The 27,393-nt window shown below is 43.5% G+C and overlaps 1 protein-coding gene across 1 annotated transcript in view; it reads left to right on the forward strand.

The window, feature by feature from the left end:
* Positions 1-27,393, forward strand: part of ECT2L (epithelial cell transforming 2 like) — a 101,910-nt gene that overhangs the window by 39,607 nt on the left and 34,910 nt on the right. Inside the window, exons 5-12 of the mRNA XM_068279498.1 lie at positions 7,177-7,310; positions 8,311-8,438; positions 9,880-10,018; positions 10,111-10,279; positions 13,975-14,103; positions 15,617-15,709; positions 17,785-17,970; positions 26,829-26,932. Of these exons, the coding sequence (XP_068135599.1) occupies positions 7,177-7,310; positions 8,311-8,438; positions 9,880-10,018; positions 10,111-10,279; positions 13,975-14,103; positions 15,617-15,709; positions 17,785-17,970; positions 26,829-26,932 (1,082 nt within the window). The remainder of the gene's footprint in view (positions 1-7,176; positions 7,311-8,310; positions 8,439-9,879; positions 10,019-10,110; positions 10,280-13,974; positions 14,104-15,616; positions 15,710-17,784; positions 17,971-26,828; positions 26,933-27,393) is intronic.

The raw sequence follows: 27,393 nt of genomic DNA on the forward strand, positions 1-27,393 counted from the left end.
ACCAATTGGCGGCCCTGCAGATAGTCTCAGGGGAAACTCTAGCATAAGCTGCCCATGAAGCTGATATTCCCCTAGTGGAATGGGCCCTGATTTCCTGTGGCGCTTCCATGCCCCTAGCTCTATATGCTGCTTTTATAGCTGCTATCATCCAAGTGGCTATCGTTCTAGTTGTAGCAGGATGGCCCTTTCTATATCCCTTTGTTATAATAAAGAGTCTATTGGTTTTACGAAACCCCTTAGTGAGCTCCAGGTAGGTGGCTAGTATTGATGGAATGTCAAGAGCCTTTGGATATTGCATTGCGTCATCTGTAAAACCTGGCAGGTTCCATTCTTGGCTGAAGTGGTATGTAGTTGCCACCTTGGGGATAAATTCTTGAACTGGACGCAGAGTTATCCTGTCATGGAAAAACTGCAGAAAGGGCTCAGTACATGCCAGTGCTTGAATTTCAGAGCTACGACGAGCCGACGTGATGGCAATAAGAAATGCAATTTTTATCGTTAGGTTCTCTAGCGAACAGTTCTGTAGTGGTTCAAACGGTGGCAGTGCTAGGCCCTGTAGGACTAAGGGCAAGTCCCACTGTGGGTTTAAATTTTTCCTTGGTGGTCTTAGTTTAGTTACTGCCTTTATAAATTGAATAATTAGTTGATGCGTTGCCCACCTTTTATCTGTCAATGCTGAAATTGCTGAGATGTGCACTTTTAGCGTATTTACCCCCAATCCCAAATCTAGGCCCTGCTGTAAAAAATGTAATATATCTGTGACCTTAGGCTCGTATGGGTTTACATTAATTTTGGTCATTACTTCTATGTATTTACCCCATATGCGATGGTAAGTGGAATTGGTAGAGTTTCTCCTAGACTGTATTAGTGTCTGGATTACAGCCTCAGAACAACCTAAGGTGATCAGCTTCTGCTTTTCAGTTTCCATGCCGTCAAAGCAAGCACTGACGGATTCGGATGGAGTAGATCTCCCTGCGTTAGCAGATCGTGATTGCACGGAAGAGGCAGTGGTGGTGCTATAGCTAGTTTGCGGAGTAGCGGGTACCAGGGCCTGCGGGGCCAGTTCGGAATCACTGCTAGTACAGTTGTCCTCTCTTGCTGGATCTTCATAAGTATGCGGTATATGAGTGGTACTGGCGGAAAGACGTACGCAAAGGTGGCTTCCCAGTGTGTTGTCAGCGCATCCCAACCCACTGCTTCTTGGAATCTGTATCGGGAGAGAAATCGTCTGCATTTCGTGTTGGATGGTGTTGCCATCAGATCTATCTGAGGATGGCCCCAGTGTCTGTAAATCATTTCGAATACCTCCATGTTTAGTGACCACTCGTTGTTGTCGTATTCGTAACGACTGAGGCTGTCCGCTATAACATTTTGTACTCCTGGAATATGTATCGCTTGTAGGTGCAATAAATTCTTCTGTGCCCAGTTCAAGATGGGGCAAACTTCCCTCAGCAGGGTTCGACTGTGCGTGCCCCCCTGATTCTGCACATAAGATACCGCTGCCGTGTTGTCCATCCTTATCAGTACATGTTTGCCTTGTATTATCCCCGCAAAGTGTTGCAGTGCTTTGAATGCTGCTTTCAGCTCCAATATGTTCGCCGACACCTTCTTGGCTGAGAAACTCCATACTCCTTGAGCATAATGTTGATTGAGGTGTGCACCCCAGCCCCTGTGACTTGCATCGGTCGTCAATATCAATGGCACTGTCTCTCGTAGCCTGTGGCAATTTAGTAAGTTGCTCGGGTTCCGCCACCAGTTCAATTGAACTCTCGTCGAGGGATGAATCTTTATCTGTTGTTTCATGCTCTTCCCATCCCATACGTCCAGGAAATTCCTCTGGCATATTCTGGTGTTCCACATCGCCCACCTTACCATGGGGATAGTTGACGTCATAGTCCCCAGTATTCTCAACCATTCCCTTGCCGTCAGTCTGTGCTCGTGCTGTACGGTCTCCACTCTGGAAATCACATTGTTGACTTTGTCCTGCGGAAGCTTTATTATATTTTGGTGAGTATTGATTTCGGCCCCTAGAAAGGGATGGTATTAAACTGCTCTTCTTCCAATTGATTAGCCACCCAAATTGTTGGAGTGTTTGTAGCAGTATGTCTCTGTGTTGTAGGGCCAGCTGTTCTGACTCTGCTATTAAAAGAATGTCGTCTAAATAAGCGTGGACGCGTAGGCCTTCCTTCCTGAGTAGTGCGATTATGGTGACAAGGACTTTGGTAAATGTTCTCGGGGCCGTTGAGATGCCGAACGGTAGAACCCTGAATTGGTAATGTTGTGTCCCTACTGCGAATCTGAGGTATCTTTGATATAAACCCTGTATTGGGATGTGGAGATAGGCATCTGCTAGATCGATTGATATAAGCCAATCTTCCAACTGGATTGATGGGATTATCGTTTGTAGTGATTCCATCTTGAACGATTCTAATGAGATTTGACTGTTTAGGCATCTCAGGTCTAATACCGGGCGAAGTTCTCCGCTCTTCTTGGTCACAAAGAAGAGCGGGGAGTAGAACCCCGCAAATCTTTGGTGTTGTGGTACCTCTATCACCGCCTCTTTGATCAATAGTTCGTTTATGTATTGAAAAAGTATCGCCTTGTGCTTTCCTGTTTTGGGGATTTTGGTTTCCTGAAAATAGTCTGGTGGGGGCCCTTGCTTGAACGCCCATAAGTGTCCTCTCTGCACTGTATCGACAACCCATTGATCGTTTATATGCTTCGCCCACACTTCGAAGTATCTTGACAGTCTTGCCCCCACCTTCTCCATGTGGACGGGCGTAGCTTCAGAAAGATTTTGCGGGTTGGGGACCTGAGGGGTTGGCTCTCTGTTTGTTATATTTTGAGATAGCTGTTTGGCCCCCCTGCCATTGTCTACGAAAATTGCGGCCAGTTCTATTGGTATAAAAGTCCTTAGAACGCGACTGGAAGTTTGATCTGTTTGTCATTGGGCGCTGTCTCCTAGGGCGACGATCTTGAGGGAGCAATCCAGACCTACCCCCAGTGACTCTACTGATAGCTGAATCTAGTCTGTTACCGAAAAGATTTTTCCCGTCGTACGGAATTTTACACCATGTAGATTTAGAATTAGGATCCGCCGACCATGGCTTAAGCCAAAGTGCCCTTTTAGTAGTTACGGAATGCAACATTGCCCGAGCGGAAGAACGCATAATATCAAAAGACGCTTCGCCGATAAAATCCGACGCCACCCGAAAATCTTCTAACATTACACTAAGCGACCTTTTGTCAAGGCCTGCCTGGATTGCTCCCTCCATATTGTCTGCCCAAGATTTCATAGCTTTGGCTACTGAAGTTAACGCTATGGCAGGGCGGCAAGCACCACCAACATCAGTATACACTTTCTTTAAATCTGCGTCCATCTTCCTTTCCATTCCGTCCTTAAAGGGTACTGAGTCCTCAGCGGGCAGTGTCATGTGTCTGGCCAGGCGGGCTACTGACGCATCCACTATCGGTGGGCTATCTATCTGTGTTATTAGGTCACCCTCTAAGGGGTATAGCTTTGTAAATCTATTGTGTAAAGAAACCTTCCTTTCCATTTTAGACCATTCATCCTTGAACAAATCATTAACTTCTTGCATAATAGGGAATGTAGTAGTAGACTTTTTGAGGTGAGGATAGTAACTCTTGGATTTACTGGGGGGTTCAGATTGGTCCTCCCACTGGATGGCTTCCTTTACCGATCTAATAAAGGGGTTGATAAGGGCGAAGTCAAATCCAATGTTAATACCATCTTCCTCATAAAATTCCTCCATATTAGACAGGGAGTCCTCATCTTCATAATTAACAGCTGTCGGGGTGGAAGCTGATTGTTCTGATATTGTCTGTTGTACTATTTCCTTTATAAGTAAGGGCAAGTCGGGGCTGGGTGCTTGTTTTTCTTTAGGTAGGGTATAGAGACAATCCGCGCATACTAGTTTTCCTGGTAGCGGATAGTCTCCGCATGCCCAGCAATAAATTTTATGTTTGTCTACGGATGCTTGTCTCTTCCTTGAGCCTCCACTAGAGGGGGACCCCCCACTTGATTCAGTAGATGCTTTATGAGTGCCTGAGGTTCTAGCTTCTTTAGGAGTATTGGCAGTCTGACGTCTAAGAAAAAGCACATAAACGAAAAACAGAATGTTTCCGTTAATTATTATCCCACTCTTTTCCTACCTAATACTTACTATGCTAAAAACCTCTTACCCTTCACTATTATGCTGGTCTGATGTGTGAGGGTCCTCAGTTTCCATCTTGGGAAATGAGAAATGCCTAAGACAAATATATAGATATATATATATACATTTAGTATATAATCGTAAAGTGGTTGTATGGAGAGGCTAGGATGATAGTCAATTGACACACCTGATCTCCTGGGAATATATGTGCACGGCTGAACAGCTTTCTATGTCCCCGGCTGCACAAGAGAAAAGAGACAATACATTGTAGCTCCAGTCAACACTGTTGTAACCACAAGAAGAAAAAGAAGCCTGGGAGGATTTTCCGCTCCCCCTACCTTTCCAGCAGCGAGAATCTGTTTGCGCCGTTCAGCGACCCTCTCCATGCCTCCCCGCGTTATATCCGTGTAAAACGGCGTCTTCCTGGAGGTAGGGCGCATGCGCATGACGTCATGGCGCTGAGTGTGGCGTCCTGCCGTCCGTGGAGCGCACTGTATTGCGGAAATGATTCCTGACATGCGCAATGGCCGGATGCCAGCTTCCACCCGGACAGTAGGCTTTAGGGGACACGAAGCGCCACCCTGTCGGCATCAAAAGAGACATTGCGCATTGTATATGCAGCAGGTATGCGCGACCCCCACAGACCAGCAGAAGGGGGACCCTCACTAGGACTCTCGTTTAGAGGTCACGAAAGTGAGAGCTTCACTCAGGAGAGGGGTAGAACCTGAGTGGAAGCTATGAAGACACAGCCAGGTAAGAGTAAAATAAAAAATCCTTGTATCTTCTTTAAATTTATTCCTGAGCGAGTCTAGGACAGGTGAAAAAAAGCACTGGGCTTGTCAGCCATCTTTAAATTTATAGTTACATGTCCTGAGGGGGTTAGAGGGGCGGGACTAACCCGTGGTATGCTGACGTGGATTTGTATAGGAAAATTCATTATAGACGGAGCAACAAGTTGCTTATAATTGTACAGCATCCCTAGAACACAGTTTAAGTATAGGTGTCTTGTGTGATGGAGACAGAAAACGTGACAGACAACAGTTTAGGAACAAGTCAGTCCTGATGCCACTGGGTCCCATATCAGTTCCTGTGGCCACTGTGGGTATGGCTTTGACCCTGTAATTGTAAAGAAAAGTAGTGGAGATTTGCTTTGAACACAGAACTGTGATAACTAGTGTCACCAGATGTAATGACTGTGATCTGGATGTTTCTGGTGATGGTGAAGCAATATGACTGGAATGCATATTAATCTAGGTCTTACCACAGACATTTTAGTTTCATCATAGCTTAGGACAACTCGTTCCATGAATGTTTTGTCATGTATCATTACATTGTTGCCATAGTATGTATTTATGCTTTGATATTGTATCGCTGAATGCTGAGATTAGAGGGCCAACAAACACAGAGTCAGAATTGGCTAAACAAACATTACTAGAGCTTTAAAAGAATCACTTTTTTCATGTTTAAAGATGTACGTTTAAAAGAGCTCGGCTTAAACAAATCTTATCAATGTATGTGTATAGTTATTCATGGAAATGCTTAATCATATATTGTAATTGCTTAAAGCTCCATACACACACTCGATAAAACTCTGGCAAGGCTGCCAATAACCAGCATGTGTACGGCTGCCATTGACCCTTCTCAGCCAGCTATCTGTCCTGGCGGATCACTTTGCCTGAGTGACGACTGGGATTGTTCTTTCCATTTACCTGGTCCGCCACATGATGTCACTCCCGCGTTGCTCCCCCATGCATAGAACAGCACATGCCGCTCACTCAGTACAGTTTCAGGGCTGCAATGAGTAATCGGTAGAGCCAGTGCATGCAAGCTTCTGATATACAGACATCAGTCTGATATCCCTCCTATGCTATTGAATGTTAAGTTGAAGGGCATCTGAAAGTAAGCTAATGTCATGCTGAGCTGAACACAACCTTATGTCGCTAGGTGTACAAGTAACAAAGGTGCTTTAAAAAAGGATGTAGCTGATAAATTTGATTTCATTTATAAAAGGGCGTTAGATGTAGCCAATAAACGTCATTTTGTTTATAAAAGGAAGCCCGAAGTAGCAGATAAACATGCTTTTGTTCATAAAAATGTATCTGTTTATAGTGATGTGCGTGATTCTGTTTACAAAAGGGCGCTGGATGTAGTCGCTATTGAAATATAACCCTGACCTGACCATAAAGTTAACCCTTCATGGTGATGTCTAATTTTAAACCCTTCTGGTCCCTAACGTTAATGCCCCATGATGGTGCCCAACCTTAACCCCCTGGCACATAACTTTAAACCCCTCCTCAAGGCCCTAACCTTAAAGCCCCATGCTTGTGCCTATGATGGTGCGTAACCTTAAACTGCCATGCGGCGCCTACCCTTAATCCCCCCATGATGGTGCCTATTCTTAACCATGGTATTCAGTGAAATTGCTGTAGATGCAATTTTTGAAAGATGTAACCGATGTTTGGCATAATCTTGGTAGCCACATTTTATGTAAAAGATAACAATGGTGTTCTGTAAGATCACTAGCCACAATTTTCAAAAGATATAAACCGTATTTGGCGTGATTGTTGTAGCCTCATTTTATGTCAAAGATATAAACAGCATTCAATGAGATCGTTGTAGCTGCAAAATTAAGGGCTTATAGTGAAGAAATTAGTTCCTGTATTGTAGCCACAAACATTTCCATGATATACTGTAGCTTTAAAAAATAACGGGAACCCCTTTCACCACTTCTAGCAGCTAATTGCGGAAAATTACGTGGAAATCTGTGGCAGCGCCCTTTTCAACTGACACAGTCACAGTCCCCATATACAAATGATAAGATGTACGGCACATATGTAATTTCCACGCCAGCACTAAACTCATGAACTGTGGATTGTCTGAATGTACTGAGTACATTGCTAGCTTAAACACTGTTAACACTAAGCTGATGTTAATGGAGCAATGCTGGCTTATATATCCTGCAGTTTTTCATTTTTCAGGCCTCATGTTTTCTTTTTTCTAGAAGAGCTTTTGAAAACCAGGCCACCTTGGATGAGCGGAGCCTGGAGATCAGCAGGACAATCCAAGTCAGGTGTGACCCAGTCTCTGAGCTTATCTGACCAGGCCTCCAGGCAAGCAGCTCTGTGGCTCATCAAGGTAAGCTTGAAGGACAATGATGTTTTATTTACTCAAGAACCAATGCACAGATATTATGCAGCCACACATGTCATGCACTGTTGATTCGTTCTGTTCTTGGGGCAGCTGGATGGCGTACTAGTAGGGCTGTTGTCTTTGATGTTGGTTTTGAGGCCTATGACAAGGGTTAGAATCCCAGCTTAAGCCAGTAAATAAAACAGTAAGGAGTTTTTGGGCAAGGATCCCTAATGATCCTGGTCGCCTGTGGAGTGCGCCTTGAGTGGCTGCAGCTCTGGTGCTTTGAGTCCACCAGGAGCAAAGAACAATATAAATGTTTTGTCTTGTCTGTTCTTCAATAAATTCCTACAAAGTAAGATACAATCATGGGAGCATAATGCACATGATTAACAACATAAATGTGACAGGAACTAACACAAAATCACAAACACTGGTCCACATGACAGCCCAGGAGCTTGCCTGGAGGCCTGGTCAGATAAGCTCAGAGACTGGGTCACACCTGACTTGGATTGTCCTGCTGATCTCCAGGCTCCGCTCATCCAAGGTGGCCTGGTTTTCAAAAGCTCTTCTAGAAAAAAGAAAACATGAGGCCTGAAAAATGAAAAACTCCAGGTCTCTCTCACTCACTGGGGCCCCCAAACCACCATGCGACACCTAGAGGGAAGTGTGGGCAAGCCCTGGACCTCTCACCTCCAGGGAACTCACCCCACCACCTCTAAACTGAATGCCAACTGCAACAAACACAATTGCTAACTTCCAGCTAGAGCAATATCCTGCCTCTAACACAGGCAGTATCTGATGAAACATGCAGACACTGTTATCGGACACTTGTTATCAGCAGCAAGCAGCTCCGGCCAGAGTCAACTCCACTGAGGGTAGGGAACTCAGAGCTTACTAGCTCCAACACTGTGCGTAGCTTGGGTTTACTGATTGATGGGGAATTAAACTTCAGGAATCAAATTTCAGCTGTGGTGAAATATTGCTTCTTTTACCTTTGTTCCAGGGACAGGATCCTGGCTTTGATAAGGATTTGACAGCTCGGCTGTTAGAGGAAGATAGTCATACACCAAGCTTCAGACTAGCTGTGGAAAGGGCGCTTGTACAGCAATCGATAGACTCGTTACCAAAAAGGTAACAAAAAGTGTGGTAGTTCATAATAGTGTTATCATTAACAAAATGTATCGCCACATTTCATCATTTTCTGACCAAGAATGTTTATACCTCTAACCAAGACGGTTTACACATTAGATTTAGCTGCTAATATCTTTTTAAAATACTTTATCAGCATGGAGGTTCCCATAAAATATATTATCAAAGTGAAATGGAAAAGGATAAGGGTAGGTTTATGCTTTCAGCAAAGGACCAAGGCCTGGCACACTGCCGTGTTGTGATACAGGTGGCCATGTGTTTTAAAGAGCAATGCAGAATGCACAGCACTCTGCATTGCTCTCTGTTGCAACTCTGATCCCATGCAGCTGCACTGAATAGTACAACACTGCATTACACACAGACATTTGTACAGCAGTGCGGTGTCAGAAAGCCTCATAAGTTCAGCTGAATGTGGCAATAGTGAAAAAACAAGTACACTAATATATAGTATAAATAATTTCTAGAGTAAGATAACAAATTGTAAATTGCTTGCTCACAGCAGAAATGCATGCAGTAAGTGTTCTGCATTACTGCTTTGACATGGGTCATGTAAAGCCATGTAAAGGTTTGTAAAGACACTGAGTGAGAAGAGGTAGTTTTGACATGTTTGGATTGTTTGAATTTGAGATCTTGTTCTGAATTCTTCCAATAAGATCCTGAATCTTCGTAAATGCGCACCATGGCAGTGGGTGTTAAAGAGGAACTCCAGTGAAAATAATTTAATAAAAAAAAGTGCTTCATTTTTACAATAATTATGTATAAATGATTTAGTCAGTGTTTGCCTGATGTAAAATCTTTCCTCACCCTGATTTACAGACATTTATAACAAGGTGACATTTTTTTGCTGACAGGTGATGTCACTGGAAGTAGCTGCTGCTTTTCTTTTTTGTCAGTTGGAAACAGCTGTAAACAGCTATTTTCCACAATGCAACGGGGTTAACAGACAGTAAACTGCCAGGACCATGCTCCTCACAGTTTCCTGTGGGAGGGGTTTCACCACAATATCAGCCATGCAGAGCCCCCTGATGATCCGTTTGTGAAAAGGAATTAGATTTCTCATGTAAAAGGGGGTATCAACTACTGATTGGAATGAAGTTCAATTCTTAGTCACTGTTTCTCTTTAACTCACCCTTGTCACCGCCTCTGTGCACCTCCCTCCATGTTGCAGTCTGGTGCTGCATTTGCATGTATCTTTGGCTATGATACATTACCTGTGGTAGTGCTGACTCTTTCTGCTATAAATTTAGCAAACTCGAACAGCAGCCAACTCATATCTCACCCCCACTGCTTTCCCACTGTGCGGGGCCAGTCAATAGGAGGTGTGTTGATTAACAGCCTGACACTCAAACTTTATTACTTGTCAATGTATTGAGATTTCTGTTATTCCTGCTATGTGTTACGGTGTATTTTATCTTGTTTTCAGGCTATATGTAGCAGATAAAGCCTCACACCTTGCTGTATCTATCAAGCAGTGCAGCACTGGGCATCATCAGTCAGCACAGAGGGGCTCTTCGGGACCCATCTACCTTGTGCTGATATCATCTCACGTATTGGCATATGAGGTTGTTTTTAGTTTTTTTGTTTTCTTTACTTCACTGTCTTGTGACTCTTTTTAACACTGCTATTTATCTATATAATCTCTGGTCTGTTGTAGGCTGTTCTCAGTAGCGTGAAACCCAATGTGGTTCCTGTTGTATATGACTTCAGTGGGATGACCCTAGAAAGTTTAATGTTCTGCGTGGAGAAAGCATTAAACGGAAACACAGCTCAGAGCATTGGAATCGTTGCTGATGGGGATTCCCAGCACATACAGCTATTGCACAGTGAGTCTTCTAATACAGATATGCTGTGATGTAGGTCACAGATGTTCATCATTCCCTTACAAAAGTCAGTATGGGGGATTAATGAAATCTGTCATGTACTTATTACTTACTATTAGAAAACAGAGCTGTGTGGGACAGATTTATCATAGCTGGACAGCTGAGATTTGAACTCCCCCTTCCTTCCCAGTCACAGCACTGATCTAAGGCAGACCACGAGCCATTGCTTCATTTTGCCGTTTTCTGGCTAGCTTGTTGTCCTTAACCCATCACAAATTTTTGCAGAATTGATTTCAGTACTAAAATTGGCAAATTAATCTTAGGTGGATACAACTGCTTTTTCCAGATGTGTGTGGGAGTCTCCTAAGATCCTGTCCTTACAATACCATACTCAGGACAAAAAGTGCCAGAAAAAGCTGGTTGCATTTCAACCACCTGCAGTTGTAATGAATGAACACACAGTATTCAATGCAAAAACAGTATAGTGCCCCCACTATTCATATATTTCAATATCATGGGCTTGATTCACAAAGCGGTGCTAACAGTTAGCACGCTGGTGAAAAGCCCTTTATCACGCCTAAACTCAGTTTAGGTGTGATAAGTTTAGGCGTGATAAGTTTAGGTGTGATAAGTTTAGGCGTGATAACTATAGCACCAACTGGGTTAGTACCGCAGTGCACAGCTGATCAAAAGTTTTGTGCTAGCAAAGACTGGTGCACTTCGCATAGAGTTTAATGGCGCTGCTTTGCGTGCGGGACTTTGCGCGTGATCTAAACTTATCTAAACTTATCACGCCTAAACTTATCACGCCTAAACTGGCTTTTCACCAGCGTGGTGCAATGGTTATCACGCCTAAAGTCTCTAACTGGGTTAGCACCGCTTTGTGAATCGAGCCCCATCTATTTTGGAACATTGAGGGTTTAAATTGGTCACAGTCCATATAGGTATAAGGCCTTGGTTTACATTATAAATTGCCAGCACTATCGCAAGCGCTGAGCGATTTTGCTAGTGCTTTTCTAAGCGCTTTTGTGTAGCTTTTTTTTTTTTTTTACTTCTTGACGTCAGTCAGGAAGTGAACTCTTTGCCCTGGAAATGAATAAATACAATGCATTTATTCATTAAAAGCGTTCCGAAAATCGATTTTCAAAGCTCTTAGCGGTTTCCCTATCCATTCTATTGCATCCCAAACACTCTGAAAATGGTGCAGGAGCCGCATTTGTGATTGTATAGAAAGCTCATCGCTTATGTGAGAACACTCACATAAGCTAACATTGCACAAGTGCTTTTAAGGCGATTTTTAAAATCCAGAGCTAAAAAAAAAAAAAAAAAGAATGAAATTGAAAAAAAAAAAAAAAGAATGAAATTGCCCCTAATAGGAACAAGCCCTTAAAGGGGCACTACGGCGGAAAAACATTTAAATTTAAAATATGTGCAAACATATACAAATAAGAAGTACATTTTTTTCAGAGTAAAATGAGCCATAAATTACTCTTCTCCTATGTTGCTGTCACTTACAGTAGGTAGTAGAAATCTGACAGAAGTGACTGGTTTTGGACTAGTTCATCTCTTCATAGGGGATTCTCAGGGATTTATTTATTTTCAAAAGCACTTAGGGCCCTTTTCCACCAGCGCGTTTGCGCTGGCTGAATTGCAAAGACGCAAACCGCTAGCGATTTTACAATCGCTACGGTTTGCTTTTTTAACACAGGAATCGCGATAGGTCATTTCCACTACCGCGATTCGTTTTTTACGGGAACGCGAACGCGCGGCGGAGCGATATTTGCCGCGATTTTGCTATGCAGTGCATTGCATAGCAAAATCGCGGCCGCAAACGTCAGGGAATCGCCGGTAATTGCGATTCAGCAATCGCTAGCGTTCAGCGTGAACGCTAGCGACTGCTAGTGGAAAAGGGCCCTTAGTGAATGGCAGTTGCTCTGTCAAACTGCCCAAAAAATGTGTAGCGAGCAGGGAGGCTGGCCAGCATCATTGCTTAAATCCTTTTTAGGGAATATCTCTATAAAGAATAAAAGCCTTGCTGTGAATCCCCTATGAAGAGATGGACTAGTCCAAAACCTGTCACTTCTGTCAGATTTCTACTACCTACTGTAGGTGACAGCAACATAGGAGAAAAGTAATTTATGGCTCATTTTACTCTGGAAAATGTTTTTACAATTTTTCGCCATAGTGCCCCTTGAAGGGTAACTTTTAATATTCAATTTAAAAAAAAAGATTAACAGACAGATTCCTAAACAAATTTACATCAATGCCTCGTTTTCTTGGCGCGCGTTTCGCAACCTTGATGGTTGCTTCTTCAGAGGCAATCAATACAAGTATCATTCTCTATGAAAACTCGTAAACACAGGTGCCAAGGGAGCTGTATGCATCCACCAACACTGGCATGGCTGGACTCTGGTAGAAAAACCACGTGATTTATGTACCGGCGTCGAGCCACGCCAGTTCTGGTGGATGTATACAGCTCCCTTGGCATCTGTGTTACAGGAGAGTGGCTGTATCTACCAGACACTCTAACAGTCCATGCCAGATAAGTTGCATGCAGCCCAAAATGATTTTTTTTCATGCGGTGGTGTCTCTTAGAAACCTGGTTGTTGTGCCTGTTCCTGTGAACATTTGGAAAAACAATTTTACATGTATATCCTCGAATTTAAGTTAACAGCTGCGCTTGGGAACCAAAAGAAGTTAATGACTGCACTGCATTCAGTATTGCAGCCATTAACCCCATGTGTCCCTTAAAGAAACTCAGAGATGAAAACCTAAGAAGAATCAATACTTACCGGGGCTTCCTCCAGCCCCATAAACACGTGTAAGTCCCCCGCTGACCTCCTGCGGTCTGCCCTTCAGCCCCGATCAGCCCTGGTAGCTTGCTAAGTCGTGTCAGTCCGGGTCTACTGCGCATGCGTAGAAGACCCAGACTGATCCCAGTATTTTCCCCCTGCCCCTTGTTAATTGTTGTGGCCAGGACTTTCAGACCTGTTTTATTGGCATTATCCTTTATCAAGAAAGTGTCACTTACCACTGGGTAAATTGCTGCAAATGGGAATTTCACTGATAGTGCACACATTACTCGGTGTGGTCAGTGTTGCTCGTGACTTGTGTATAAGTTAACCCCTATACTTTTATTTAGTTAGACCTACATTTCTAGACTTATAGTCTAGTATATACGGTATATATATTTGTGTACAAGTATTCACAGAGAATTATACTTGTACTTCTTGCCTCTGAAGAAGCAACCACCGAGGTCGTGAAACGTGCATCAGGCTACACCAGGAAAACAATACTGTGACACAAATGTAAATGTACATTTTTAGGTATCTGTCTGTTAATCTGTTTTTACATTGAATATTAAAAGTTACACTTCATACTTATATGGACCGTGCCCAATTTAATTCCTCAATGGTTTGAAATAGATGGACTTGAAGCTACTGTAATAAGACTGTAGGGAACCAGGTGTTCCTTATCGCTTCCTCCCACCTTTTTCCTTAGTAAACTTGCATGCCTTACCAAGCTGAGGCTCAGGTTTAAGAAGCTAGATTGTAAATTATTAATGATTGGTCACCATGGATTACAGGCTAATGTTTCTGTCATGGAATAAGTCATAAATGTTGAATGGAACGTGGTAGAGGTGATATAAGCACAGCAAACATATGCAGTATTATTTAACAGTGTCATTTTTTTTTCAGGTATCAGAATTGATTCCCACAGTGTTCTGAGTCCTAATAATAGAGAATTCTGGGAAAAACTAGCTTGCAAAGTTGTGGCAGAAGGAGATAGCGGTCGTATTAACCTGTTTGTCCCTTTGGCTGCTTCAGGTATAGAACACTGTATTGTAAAACTATAATGTGTTGGTTTGTACAGCCATGGACTTTGAGGCATGGAACACACTTGCTGAAGGGGCATTTTTCCTTGCAATTCCCAGCTTCCTGTCATTTTGCAATCCCATTTCATTGGACTTGTGTGCTGTGCAGGCACATTGTCTTGATAGATAAGGACACGTTTCTTCAACATTCCAAGATCTTTTGCCTTGATTGTCTCACCCCATAAACACTTCAGTTAAGCAGCTTAATATATACCATTCACAGTTTTACTCTTTTTGACGTACTCAGCCAGGATGACACCACTCGCATCCCAAAAAATTGACCACCACATTCTCAAGTGTTGGGACTGACTAGAACAGTTGGGAGTTGGGAGGAGGGGTGTTTCCACTGCATTGATTGCACCTTGGACTCAGGACTGGCTGAACCAATGCTCTTCATCCATAGTCACAAATCGTTTGAGAAATGTCACAGACCACCCTCCAAGAGGGTCATGTTTGTGGCAGACTTGACCTGTCTCTGCCATTTGTTTTCAAGAGTCCATATTGAGGGTCCCACTGACTTGACACCTTGTACATGTCCATCACAACACATTGGATAACCACACTTTTGCTCACTTTATCCATATTTTGCCAATGCTTACCTTCTGCACTTCAATCTTCAATATCTGAAACTAAGAAAAAGCTATTAATAAGAATTTTGGTATGTATTGTGAGTAGCAAAACTAACATTTGGCTAAGATAAATGCATTATGTGTAGGCTGAGTACTTTTAAATCACTCCTCAAAAAACATATAAATTGGTTATTAGCTTACCCCCCCACCCTTCTATTGAGCCTTCCCTGTCCCCTCCTGGTCGAATACGTCTTCAGGGACCCTCAGAAGGCTTCAGTAGCGCTTGTGTCCCCGAGTGCTCCCAAAGATGGGCGACTCTGTACTGCACATGCGTAAGTGATCCCAAAGCCTTCCAAGGGCTCCTGAAGACGACGTAACTTCACTGAGGGAAGTGAGAACACTGAGAGGTGACAGGGCCTTCTCTCTCCGTAGGTAAGCACCTGCTTTTTTGCTTTTATCACTACAGATTTGCTTTGAAGTTGCAACCGCAAAATTACTGTCACAAAAAGGGATTGGGCTTTAATTGGTTAACAGTTCGGGGCCGAATGCTCAACTGTATTAATTTAAGCATAATTCGTTGTTAAATTAACATAAAACTTTGCTCATGCTTGATAAATCTTTTTGAATTCAGAGATAAAGTGCAGGCAATAAAATGAAATCCTCACATTAGGAGATAAAGCAGGTGATAATTGTACCAGAGAAATTTGCTGAAGCTGCTCCACTGAGTGATAGAACTTTCTCAGTCTATTTGGAAGTTTGTGTTACATTCCATGACTGATTAAAGTGATCTCATCTGATGCTAATCATATGCCAATATCCTGTATATTATGACATCCAGTATTCCACCTCTATTTGATGCTACAAGGGCACTGATATTGCTATCATTGTATAATTTAGAGCCAGGGATGGAAATCCTTCAGAATTTGTCTCAGCTTACTGGCATCAAGTTTTCTTCACCAACCGGCATAGCCACTGGATCTTACCAACATAGTAAGTGAATACTGGTTACTTAATTAATTATTTATTGTATACAGTTTTTATTGTCGTTTTCCTCTACTTCACACTCTTCAGATTTGTTATTATTATTAATAATAAAGTTTATTTATAAAGCACTAAGATATTACACAGCACCGTACACAAGATAGGAGAGATATTAAAACATTAAACAGTGCGACATGGGCATTACAGTGTTAAACAATGGTACACAAAATAGTGATGTAACAATAAACAACGGTGCACAGATTGCAATGTAGAGATAAATATGGCAGACGATTCACTGAGTCCATATGGTGGTGGAGAAGAGAACGTGGGGAGGAGGGCCCTGCCAAATAGGCTTACAATCTGAAGGGTGGGGGAGAGGACACATAAGGGGAGGAGGGCCCTGCCAAATATGGGCTTACAATCTGAGGGGTGGGTGAGATGGACACATAAGGGGAGGAGGGCCCTGCCAAATAGGCTTGCAATCTGAGGGATGGATGAGAGGGATACATAAGAGGAGGAGGGCCCTGCCAAATAAGCTTACAATCTGAGGGGTGGGGGAAAGAGATACATAAGGGGAGGAGGGCCCTGCAAATAGGCTTACAATCTGAGGGGTGGAGGAGATGGACACATAAGGGGAAGAGGGCCCTGCCAAATAGGCTTACAATCTGAGGGGTGGGGGAAAGAGATACATAAGGGGAGGAGGGCCCTGCCAATAGGCTTACAATCTGAGGGGTGGGGGAGAGAGATACATAAGGGGAGGAGGGCCCTGCCAAATAGGCTTACAATCTGAGGGGTGGGTGAGAGAGATACATAAGGGGAGGAGGGCCCTGCCAAATAGGCTTACAATCTGAGGGGTGGGGGAAAAAGGTACATAAGGGGAGGATGGTACTGCCAAATGGGTTTACAATCTGAGGGCTGGAGGAGATGGACACATAAGGGGAAGAGGGCCCTGCCAAATAGGCTTACAATTTGACGGGTGGATGAGAGGGACACATAAGGGGATGAGGGCCCTGCCAAATAGGCTTACAATCTGAGTGGTGGGGGAAAGAGATACATAAGGGGAGGATGGTACTGCCAAATGGGTTTACAATCTGAGGGGTGGAGGAGAGGGATACATAAGGGGAGGATGGTACTGCCAAATGGGCTTACAATCTGAGGGGTGGAGGAGAGGGATACATAAGGGGAGGATGGTCAACCAAATGGGCTTACAATCTGAGGGGTGGAGGAGATGGACACATAAGGGGAAGAGGGCCCTGCCAAATAGGCTTACAATCTGAGGGGTGGGTGAGAGGGACACATAAGGGGAAGAGGGCCCTGCCAAATAGGCTTACAATCTGAGGGGTGGGTGAGAGGGACACATAAGGGGACGAGGGCCCTGCCAAATAGGCTTACAATCTGAGGGGTGGGTGAGAGGGACACATAAGGGGAAGAGGGCCCTGACAAATAGCCTTACAATCTGAGGGGTGGGGGAGAGGGATACATAAGGGGGGGGGGGAGCTTTGTTCAAAACGAAGTTCCCAAGGCAGACGTGTTTCCAGTTAAAGCACGGGGGACACTTTGCTTTCTAATGCCAAGGATAAGTATTATGATAGACTAGCTGTCATTAATTCTGCCCTATGTTACTACAGTACTTATAGATGTGAAAATTAAACAGTTTTAACAGTTAATACTAGCAGTTGGCTTTGAATGATGTACATTCTCGAGAACATCGTAATGCAAAAAAAATAAAATAAAGTGCAAAAAATAATGAAATGCAGTGACCGACAGCAGCCAGTCACCATCAGCCATCTATTGTCATCAGACCAATGAAAGGGTCTCTTTTCACTGCTTGCAGTGGCTTACACATTGATTTTTAAAGCACAAACCTTTTTTGTTGATTTACTAATACATTACTTGTAATTGGGTCACATGATTTAACCAAGTTTTGTACAAACTGTTCGGAAATAGGTTATATAAGTACGGGAAACGATCTCATTTCCCAGTCATCCATATGTGTATTATAAAGGCGGTAGGTCAATAATATATGCTACATCACAACTTGCCTCTGCACACTGTGTAATGTCAGTATGATGTGGTTGTTTCAGTTTTCAGCGATTGGCTGATGACGCCAGGAAGACGTGAATTCCCACCATCGTTATATTTCACAGAAGAGAAACTTCAGGCCTGGTGCAGATTGGCCGGAGTGATGGAGGAAGCTCTGCGTGTGATCAGGAAGCAGATGAAGCTGTACATATGTGATCTCCAAAGGAATGTATCCGGGAGAATTATAGGTAATCACTCCCTCATCGCCTGATGCCCATTCCTCTAAAACACAGAGGAAGAATACAAAGACAAACATGAAACACAGAGATCAGGATTAATGCTTAAACCTAGTACTTCTGTTCAGTTACCCCTCAAAGAGTTAGCAGCTTACCGAGATGGGGATAGACAGGCCCCTCTAAAGTTGTGTCACATGACCATATTAGGTTACCAATGGTTTATTGTTCATACCTACATGTGTGATCAAGTGATCACTTGTAATTGACTTCCGTCACAGTTGTGATACTTCACATAAAGGCCTTTATCCAATTTACTTTCCTCTTGGGTTTTCTACCAGGAAATACATTTTTACATTCTTATTTAAAAAATAACTCTTTGGTACTTAAAGAGGCTCTGAAGTCTCGTAAAATTCACGTTTTTATTTTAAAAATCACTTTAACATCATTGCCCTACCTAAACCGGCGCATCCCCGCAGATGAACACTAACTAAATCCCCCCAAACTCCCCGGGGCACACTGCGGGGAGCGCTTCCGTGAGAGGCAGAGTTTTCAGCTGCAGCTCTGCCTCTACACTTGTCCATCAGCGCGGATCCTCCGCCTGCTCCTATCAGTCTTCCTACACTGAAAGGGACGGGGGAGAGGCGGAGATACTGAAAGCTCTGACTCCCGGGGGCAGCAAAATCCACGACCAAGAAAGTCGTGGATTTTGCAGGGGGGAGTTAGGGGGGATTTAGTTAGAGTTCAGCCGCAGAGATGCAGCGTTTTAGGTAGGGCAATGATGTTAAAGTGATTTTTAAAATAAAAATGTGAATTTTATGAGACTTCAGAGTCTCTTTAACAATTGAAAAAGTACTAAAAAATAGGTAAGGTAATAGCAAATTTAGTAGTAATATTTTGCCTTAAAGAGACTCTGTAACAAATTTTTCAGCCTTATTTCTTCTATCCTATAAGTTCCTATACCTGTTCTAATGTGGTCTGTCTTACTGCAGCCTTTTCTAGTTGCACAGTCGCTGTAATATCTCTGTTATCTAATCTAATCTTCTTTCCTTTGTCAGCTTTGTCGGCTCAGACAAGAATGTGCTGCTCTGCTTGTGATAGGGAGCAGCTATACACACCCTCTCCACGCAGGCTCTGTATGAGTCACAGACTGAGCTTCTCTGAGCCTATCACAAGCTGGTTAGCAGCCATGTCTTTTGTTTGTAAACACTGCCTAAAACTAGCAATTACAAGCCAGGATTGCAGCAGAGAGTGGCAGAAACAGCACAGAGGGGCCCAGGAGAACATAATGAATAGAATGGTATGCTTTTTATTGTAAGAATTTTAGAGTACAGATTCTCTTTAAATGTATTTTATTGATAAGGTTTGAAAATATCTCCTTGGAGAAAACTCAAGAGACTAGTTAATAGGATATGGCCCTTATACAGCGATCTCCCACCGACTATGTGATTATCATCATAGAACAGCTTCTCTATGAATCCCCTGTCACTCCTCCCTGTGCATGATGAATACAAACTACCACTCTTCCCATCTGAATTTCCATCAACATTTTGTTCAAAATCAGAGGACTGAGGCCTTAGTTTTTGAAGAACTTTTGTTCAGTTTTATGTGTTTATCAAGCAATTGAAAAAAGTGTGTAGTCTATGACTGGCCTAAGTAACATCATTCTTCAGCACCTTTATAAATAGGATTTACTATTAAATCTGTGCAACTCTGCACTACTGGCCTTAAAGCAAACCTGCAGCAAAAAAAAAAAAAAACAACAACTTATGATATAATGAATTGTATTTGTAGTACAGATAAGAAATAGAACATTAGTAGCAAAGACAAGACTCATATTTTTATTTTCAGTTATATAGCTTTTTTTTTATAACATTGCATCAGACTGTCACAGTTGCAGTTTTAATCCACACTGTCTTTTAAACTATAAAACAAAGCAGAAATAATGACCCTTTGAACTTTCCTGCTGTAAAACCTTATCTCAAGCTGTCTCTCACTGTTTCTCTACTGTTTAAGTGCTTCTGAAAGCAGGACTGTATTCAACCCAGTAGGTAAGGAGCTTAGAGAAGTTTATTTTGCATAGATAACAACTGAAGTTTTTTCTTCCCATACTGGAAAACAATACGAGACTCTTTTCTTGCTACTAATGTTCTATTTCTTAGCTGTACTACACATACAGTTCACTATCTCATAAGTTTATTTTCACTTCAGGTTTGCTTTAAGCCTGATTCACACATCCAGTTTTGATTGGCCAACCACAGACTAATCCTACCACCACCATGTAGTATGAGATCTTACCTACACCACCTATTCATAGCATTCATCACAATCTGTTGGCCCTCATGCAACATGGAGGTGGTAAGATTGGCCAGTCAAAATTGAAGGTGTGTGCCAGGCTTTAGACATAGTCTTCTTAATGCTGAAAACCATTGACTTTAGTAAAATTGGGAACTGGCATCATGAATTAGGTCCAAGATATATTGTCTCAATGACAACGGGATGTATTCACTAAACTGTGGTAAGCAGAATAATATGCATAAAGTCTTAGCACGATGAGTAGAGCATTTCATGTATTGCATCATCGTGTAGTTATGTTTACTGCAGTTTGTAGATGAATATAAACTTGCTCTGCTAGTGGCTGGCCTAATCTGCCCCCTCATCCCTTCCTGTCAGGTTACACAAGGCCAAAAAAACCAGTCAGCTGAGAGGATCAGTTGAACTTCTGCTCTCTCTTCTCTAGCAGCCGAGTATTGCACCATGTTAGCTATTGACTCTGCTGCTACTGTGCAGGAAGAGGCTACAATTACATTGTTATGGCCCATTGTTTTGCTGCGACTTGCATAAAAGCTGGCATAAACCTAGCAAGTGGACCTGTTTGGGGAAACTGCTCCTGGCTTTCTGTTGCCTATGACTGTGTCAATGGAGAAGGAATTAAGAATCATCTTCTGAATGGAAGCTCAGACAGCATAATAACCTTTAACACTTTCCTGTTGGGCTAAAAAGTATTTCCTTAATGCTGTCTGCATCCCAGTCAGATTTTTCTATAATGTAATTTTTACATTAAATGGGCAGCATTCACTAAGCATTACCGCATTTGGTAATGCTGAAAACAGCTGATTTTACAGATCACTTTCCCAAATTACAATTCACTAAACCTATTGCCGGACATACTGTAAAATTAGAATTACAGACTAGTGAGGTAAATTATCGATTTGTACGGTATAAAAGAAATGTCAATAAATTGCAATTCACAAAGGCTATAGCAGTTGGTATCGGGCAAAGGTATTCAGTATTTTTCGCCAGCTCATTTCAGCCGCTAACTCACTCTTTCATGCTCTCTCCCTGCGGTAACTTTAACAGACAGCCTTTAGGGAGAGCCAGACAGCCAATAGGGAGAGCCACACAGCCCTGCTTCTCACACTGATTTGATGCGACAGGGTATCAGGCGAGTCTTCACTCTCACAGATCAGAGGCAGGTGACATTTTTCAGGCTTTTCTGCATCCCTTTAGATGTGCAAATCTGTATTCTGGCATGCAGAAGCCTCCCCCGGTGGCTGCAACACATCTAAAGGGATGAGGGGGATGCACTGGACAGAAACCCCCGACTCATACACACAGCTCCCTGCCTCACTGCTGACCTGCTACACCGCTGGTAAGTGGCACTTATGGTACCCATACACTACGTCGATTTCCCGTTGATATACAGCAGATTTGATCAATGTGATAGAATCTGCTGCGAAATTGTCAACGCAAATGTTGACCAGTCGACCGATTTCCATCCGAAAAGGATCGATTCGGTCGATCTGTCCAGGTGGAAAATTTCGATTGATCACCAGCAGGTCGGGAGTGCGTCGTTAGCGCCGTTCGATTCTGAGATGACTGATGCAGCAATAATCTCACCTGTCCCACTGGCGCGAGTCCCCGGGTCCGTGCTGTCCCTTTCTCCGGCTAGCCTTCTTCTGCATCTCCTCTTCACTTCCAGTCCTGTCCTATAAGAAGCGCCCTCTATTGTTTCAACTTCCGCTTGTCACAGGACAGGACAGGAAGTGAAGAGGAGATGGAGAAGAAGGCCAGCCAGAAAAAGAGACAGCACAGACCTGGGGACTAGCGCCGGTGGACAGGTAATATCATTGCTGCTGGCTGGCAGGGCCGGATTTCTGCAAAGGCCACAAAGGTCACGGCCTAGGGCGGAAAAAAATCAGAAGGATAAAAGGGCGGCAGGACCTGAGAGAGATAAGAGGCTGCATGTCAAAATAAATCATTTCTCCTGCTCCAAAGCGCCCCGGCTTTGCTGCACACACACAGTCAGAATTCCAGAGCTCCGTGTATTTTCCTTACTTTGTGGTGTGCGATGAGACAGTGCTAGCTCCTGAACATACAAGCTGCAGTTTATTGCCAGGGGTGAGAGAAACATGGATCACAATGTAGACAATTTCTGATACAGTAAAAGTAAACATTTTAACAGAATTATTTCCACTTTACAACTCAAGCTGGGCTAAACAATGTATTGCTGGTCAGATTCTGTTAATGACTTGAGCCATTCCTTCTCCTCTCTCCCCCTGGATTGTAAATCTTAAACAGATAAGGTTTGTTTTTCCTTAGAGAGATTTATGGCAGCCCCTTCTATGCTAAATCTTAACCCCTTGCTGGCTCATTTTAAAGGCAGCAGTAGTCTAGTATGAGATAGACAACTTCTCTATAATTATCATTACAAATGTACTGTTGTATACTTTTGTATTGTTACATTCTGTTTTGTATACCAAAAGTAATAACATACACTAAAAATTAAAAAAAATATATATTTGTACCGTGTTGGCAAACAGTAAAAAAAAACACCTGTGAAAGAATCAGTACAATAAATACTATAAAATAAATGCAACAGATCTGTGATTACAGAAGAGCAGAGAGGGAGATGAATGCCGCTCTGCTACTTCATGCCTGGTACACACCATGCAATTTGCCATCAGATAGATGGGTTCAAATTGATTATTTCTGACAGGTCTAATCTGATTTCTGATCATTTTTCTAATCGACTTTGTATAAGTGATCGGAAAATCGATTCAACCCATCTATCTGGTGCGTACCAGGCATTAGGGACTCACTGCTCTAACAGGAAAAACAATCATTCATCATTTTTCAGAGAGAAAACATTCATAGGTATCCTGCAAACAAGTGATCGTTAAGGCTCATACACACATCAGACTATAGTCTTTGGAAAAAGAAAGATCACAGTCCAATCTTACCACCCTTCATGTAGTATGAGAGCCATACCTTCACAGTCTATTCTGAGCTGAACTCCCTATCAGAAAACAATCTTTGCAAGATGCTGCACACACAGATGCTGTACAGACACAAAAGATCAGTATCTGCAAAAGATCTGTTCCTGCCACAGATCCGTTCCTGCAAATTGCATTCATAGTTTATGAGATTTGCAGATCATCATACACACCTTGTTTAACTGACATTCATCTGCAGATCAGACAATCATCTGCAGATCTGAAAATCCATCCTGGTGGATCGGATCTGCAGATGAATGTCTGTTAAACAAGGTGTGTATGATGATCTGCAGTTCTCATAGACTATGAATGCAATTTGCAGGAACGGATCTTCAGCAGGAACAGATCTTTTGCAGATACTGATCTTTTGAATGTGTACAGCATCTTTGTGTGCAGCATCTTGCAAAGATTTCTGTCTGATGGGGAGTACAGCTCCATAGAATAGACTGTGTAGGTATGGCTCTCATACTACATGGAAGGGGGTAAAATTGGTCTGTGATCTTTCATTTTCCTAAAGGCTCATACACACATCAGACCACAGTCTTTGGAAAATGAAAGATCACAGACCAATTTTACCCCCTTCCATGGAGTCCGAGAGCCATACCTACACAGTCTATTCTATGGAGCTGAACTCCCCATCAGATAAAAATCTTTGCAAGATGCTGAACACGTTCAAAAGATCAATATCTGCAAAAGATCTGTTCCTGCAAAAGATCCGTTCCAGCAAAATGCATTCATAGTCTATGATATCTGCAGATCCTCATACACACCTTGTTTAACAGACAATTATCTGCAGATCAGACAATCATCTGCAGATCTGAAGATCCATCCTGGTGGATCTGATCTGTAGATGAATGTTTGTTAAACAAGGTGTGTATGAGGATCTGCAGATATCATAGAGTATGAATGCATTTTGCAGAAACGGATCTTTTGCAGGAACAGATCTTTTGCAGATACTGATCTGTTGAATGTGTACAGCATCTTTGTGTGCAGCATCTTGCAAAGATTTCTATCTGATGGGGAGTTCAGCTCCATAGAATAGACTGTGTAGGTATGGCTCTCATACTACATGGAAGGGGGTAAGATTTCTGTCTGATGTGGAGTGCAGCTCCATAGAATAGACTTTGTAGGTATGGCTCTCATACTACATGAAGGGTGGTAAGATTGGTCTGTGATCTTTCATTTTCCAAAGACTATGGTCTGATGTGTGTATGCACCCTGAGTGTGTGTGTGTGTGTGTGTGTGTGTGTGTGTGTGTGTGTGTGTGTGGGGGGGGGGGGGGGGGGGGGGCGGTTGGTGGTACCGGGCCTAGGGCACTGAGAAGTCCAAATCCGGCCCTGCTGGCTGGGGGAGGCAAGGCTGACAAAGGCAGAGGCAGCAGCAGCTCCACAGGTTGTGAATTTCATGCTGAAATCGATTCAAAGTCTGTGTGCAGTATATGAGCAGCCAATAGATCCCTCTGTAATCAGATTCGATCAGAGAGGGATCTATCTGTTTGATGATCTGGTGGCAATCGACCAGTGTATGGCAGCCTTTACCAAGCAGGGCTTAGTGAATTGAGGCATGTTTGTGTGGTAAATTACCAAACTTCTGCCTCATGCAGGAAATCTTTTGTGAATTTGGAAAATAAAAGTGTAAAATACCAAATGCGGTATTTTACTGAACTGCCTTTAGTGAATGCTGCCCATTCTAACCTATGTGTGTAGGATTGCAGAGATCTAGAGTTCAAGGATACCTAACCAGTGACTTAGGGTGCACACACATATCCAATTTTGCTTGGTCAATCACTGACCAATTTTACCACTTCCATGAAGTATGAGGGGCTGCAAAAGATTATCAATACTGTGGACAGATTTGTGGAGGCAAGCTCTCATACTCTATGGAGGTGGTAAAATTGGCCAATCAAAATTGGATGTGTGTATCAGGCTTTACCTTGATGTTCATTAAGATGCAAATCATTTTGTCTTGCATGCTTATCTCATGCAAATTGTATGCAGCTTGGAATTGGGTCAATTAAATATACTCCCTGGTGTTTTTTTTTTTTGCCCAGTTCCAAGCTGCACACCATTTGCATTAAAGAGAACCCGAGGTGGGATTTAATTATATTAGGGGGGCACAGAGGCTGGCTGTGCACACTAACACCAGCCTCCGTTGCCCCATGGTGTGCCTCCAGGACCCCCCTGCGCGCCGCTATACCCCCCGCAGTGCTAGCGACACACAGCGTGTCGACCAGCACAATGTTTACCTATGCGGTGTCAGTCAGCGCCGCTCCCCCGCTTCATCTGTATCGGCGCTACCCGCCCACGTCCCTTCCCTCCAATCAGCGGGAGGGAAGGGACGCGGGCGGGTAGCGCTGATGCGGAGGAGGCGTGGGAGCGGTGCTAACAGACAGCGCATAGGTAAACATTGTGCTGGCGACACGCTGTGTGTCGCTAGCACTGCGGAGGGTATAGCGGCACGCAGGGGGGTCCTGGAGGCACACCATGGGGCAACGGAGGCTGGTGTTAATGTGCACAACCAGCCTCTGTGCCACACTAATATAATTAAATCCCACCTCGGGTTCTCTTTAAATGTACATGCTAGCTAGAATGATTTGCATCTCATTGACTATTACGTATTCACTAGTTACCCTTGCCCTTCCATAGTAAGCCCCACCCCCTGAACTTCTAGCAGGGCCGGCGCTACAAGTAAGGCAAAGGGGGCAATTGCCCCCAGGCCCCAGAGTCTCTGCGGGCCACCTTTGCCATCCAAAGAATGATAACCACCTGATGCTTGTCCCAGTCACAGCAGCCGCCGGATGCTTTGGCTGCCAGCCCCCTGCTCAATATTTGTAGTCTACCTGCGCTGGGTGCAAATTGAGGCGGGGGGCTAATTCCTCCTGGCGGCGTCGTCCTGGTCTCCATGGCAACCTTGGCTATGTGTATTACATACACACAGCCAGCTGTAACGCAGCGCTCAGCTCATGTGATGCAGGCATGGATGTCACGTCAGTGCGTCCATGCCTGTGAGGAGAGAAGACGCTTGCTGTTATTGCAGGCTAGACCTGACTGGACAGAATTACCTCGGATGAGCCTGCTTGACTCTGCCGTTGAGTGAGGCTCAATTCTTCACTCCGGTGGGGGTGGGAGGGTTCTTGAAGTTGAAGCCTGGCCTGCTATGAGTTGTTGGTTTGGGACTTCATGCCTGCTGCCGACAGACAGTAACAATGTTTCCCCCCTCCACCCTTCATCCTCACTGTCATCCCTGTAGTACCCAGTAGCCCCCTGTTCTCTCCCCAAGTCAAGCCCCCCACCCCACACACACTCTCACTGTGTCCCCTGCAAACACCATTAATCCCGTTTACCCCACAGACCCCAATAATTGCCTGTTCTCTCCCCCTTGCACCCTCACTCTCCTCCCTGCAGACCCCAATAACCCCCTGTTCTCTCCCATCCCCCCTGCAGAAGCTTACTATAAGAACAGTAGAAAGCCTCAATGCGAATAATTCCATTTTTGCTTCTATGTAGCTAACATTTTATGACCATTAATATCCATTTGCTGCAAGTATTTGGCCAGTAACACAATAAGCCTGGCACTGGGTTTTTTCTACCTTCCCAGGTCAGTTCCTGTTTGACACAATGCCTGTGGTGAAGGTGCAGGACAATCAGGATGTTGCCAAAGCATTAACTGAAGCTTTGGTTGAGCTTGCAAAGGAGAAACGTGTAAGTAAATTCAGTATGTGTGAGCACCACTGTGTTCCACAGCTCCTGATTACAGTATTTAGAAGTTTGCTTTGTCTAAACCCTGACATTGCCTGCATGTCTATGATCCATGGCCAGAGGAATCAGTCCTTGTGTGAGCTTAGAAGTTGGGCCCCTTTACCAGTGTACTTCCCTGCTGCTCCCCAGCTGTAAGGAGAAAGTATCTCAGATGCATCATGCATCATAAATAACATGATGTGCATACCATATTACCAGTGTACTTCCCTGTCGATTGTCCGCTCTAATTGGATGCATGATACATGACATAATGTACAGTACATATGCTATGGTGACAGATCAAGGAACTCCCATGTTACCCACTCTGTCAGCATAAATGTTATATTATGGAAGAATTAAACACCATTATCCCAAAGAGCTCCAAAAAAAAGAATAGCACCACTGAGTATATGTTGAAGATGTAA

Source organism: Hyperolius riggenbachi, chromosome 4, assembly GCF_040937935.1.
Source record: "Hyperolius riggenbachi isolate aHypRig1 chromosome 4, aHypRig1.pri, whole genome shotgun sequence".
Taxonomy (NCBI): Eukaryota; Metazoa; Chordata; class Amphibia; order Anura; family Hyperoliidae; genus Hyperolius; species Hyperolius riggenbachi.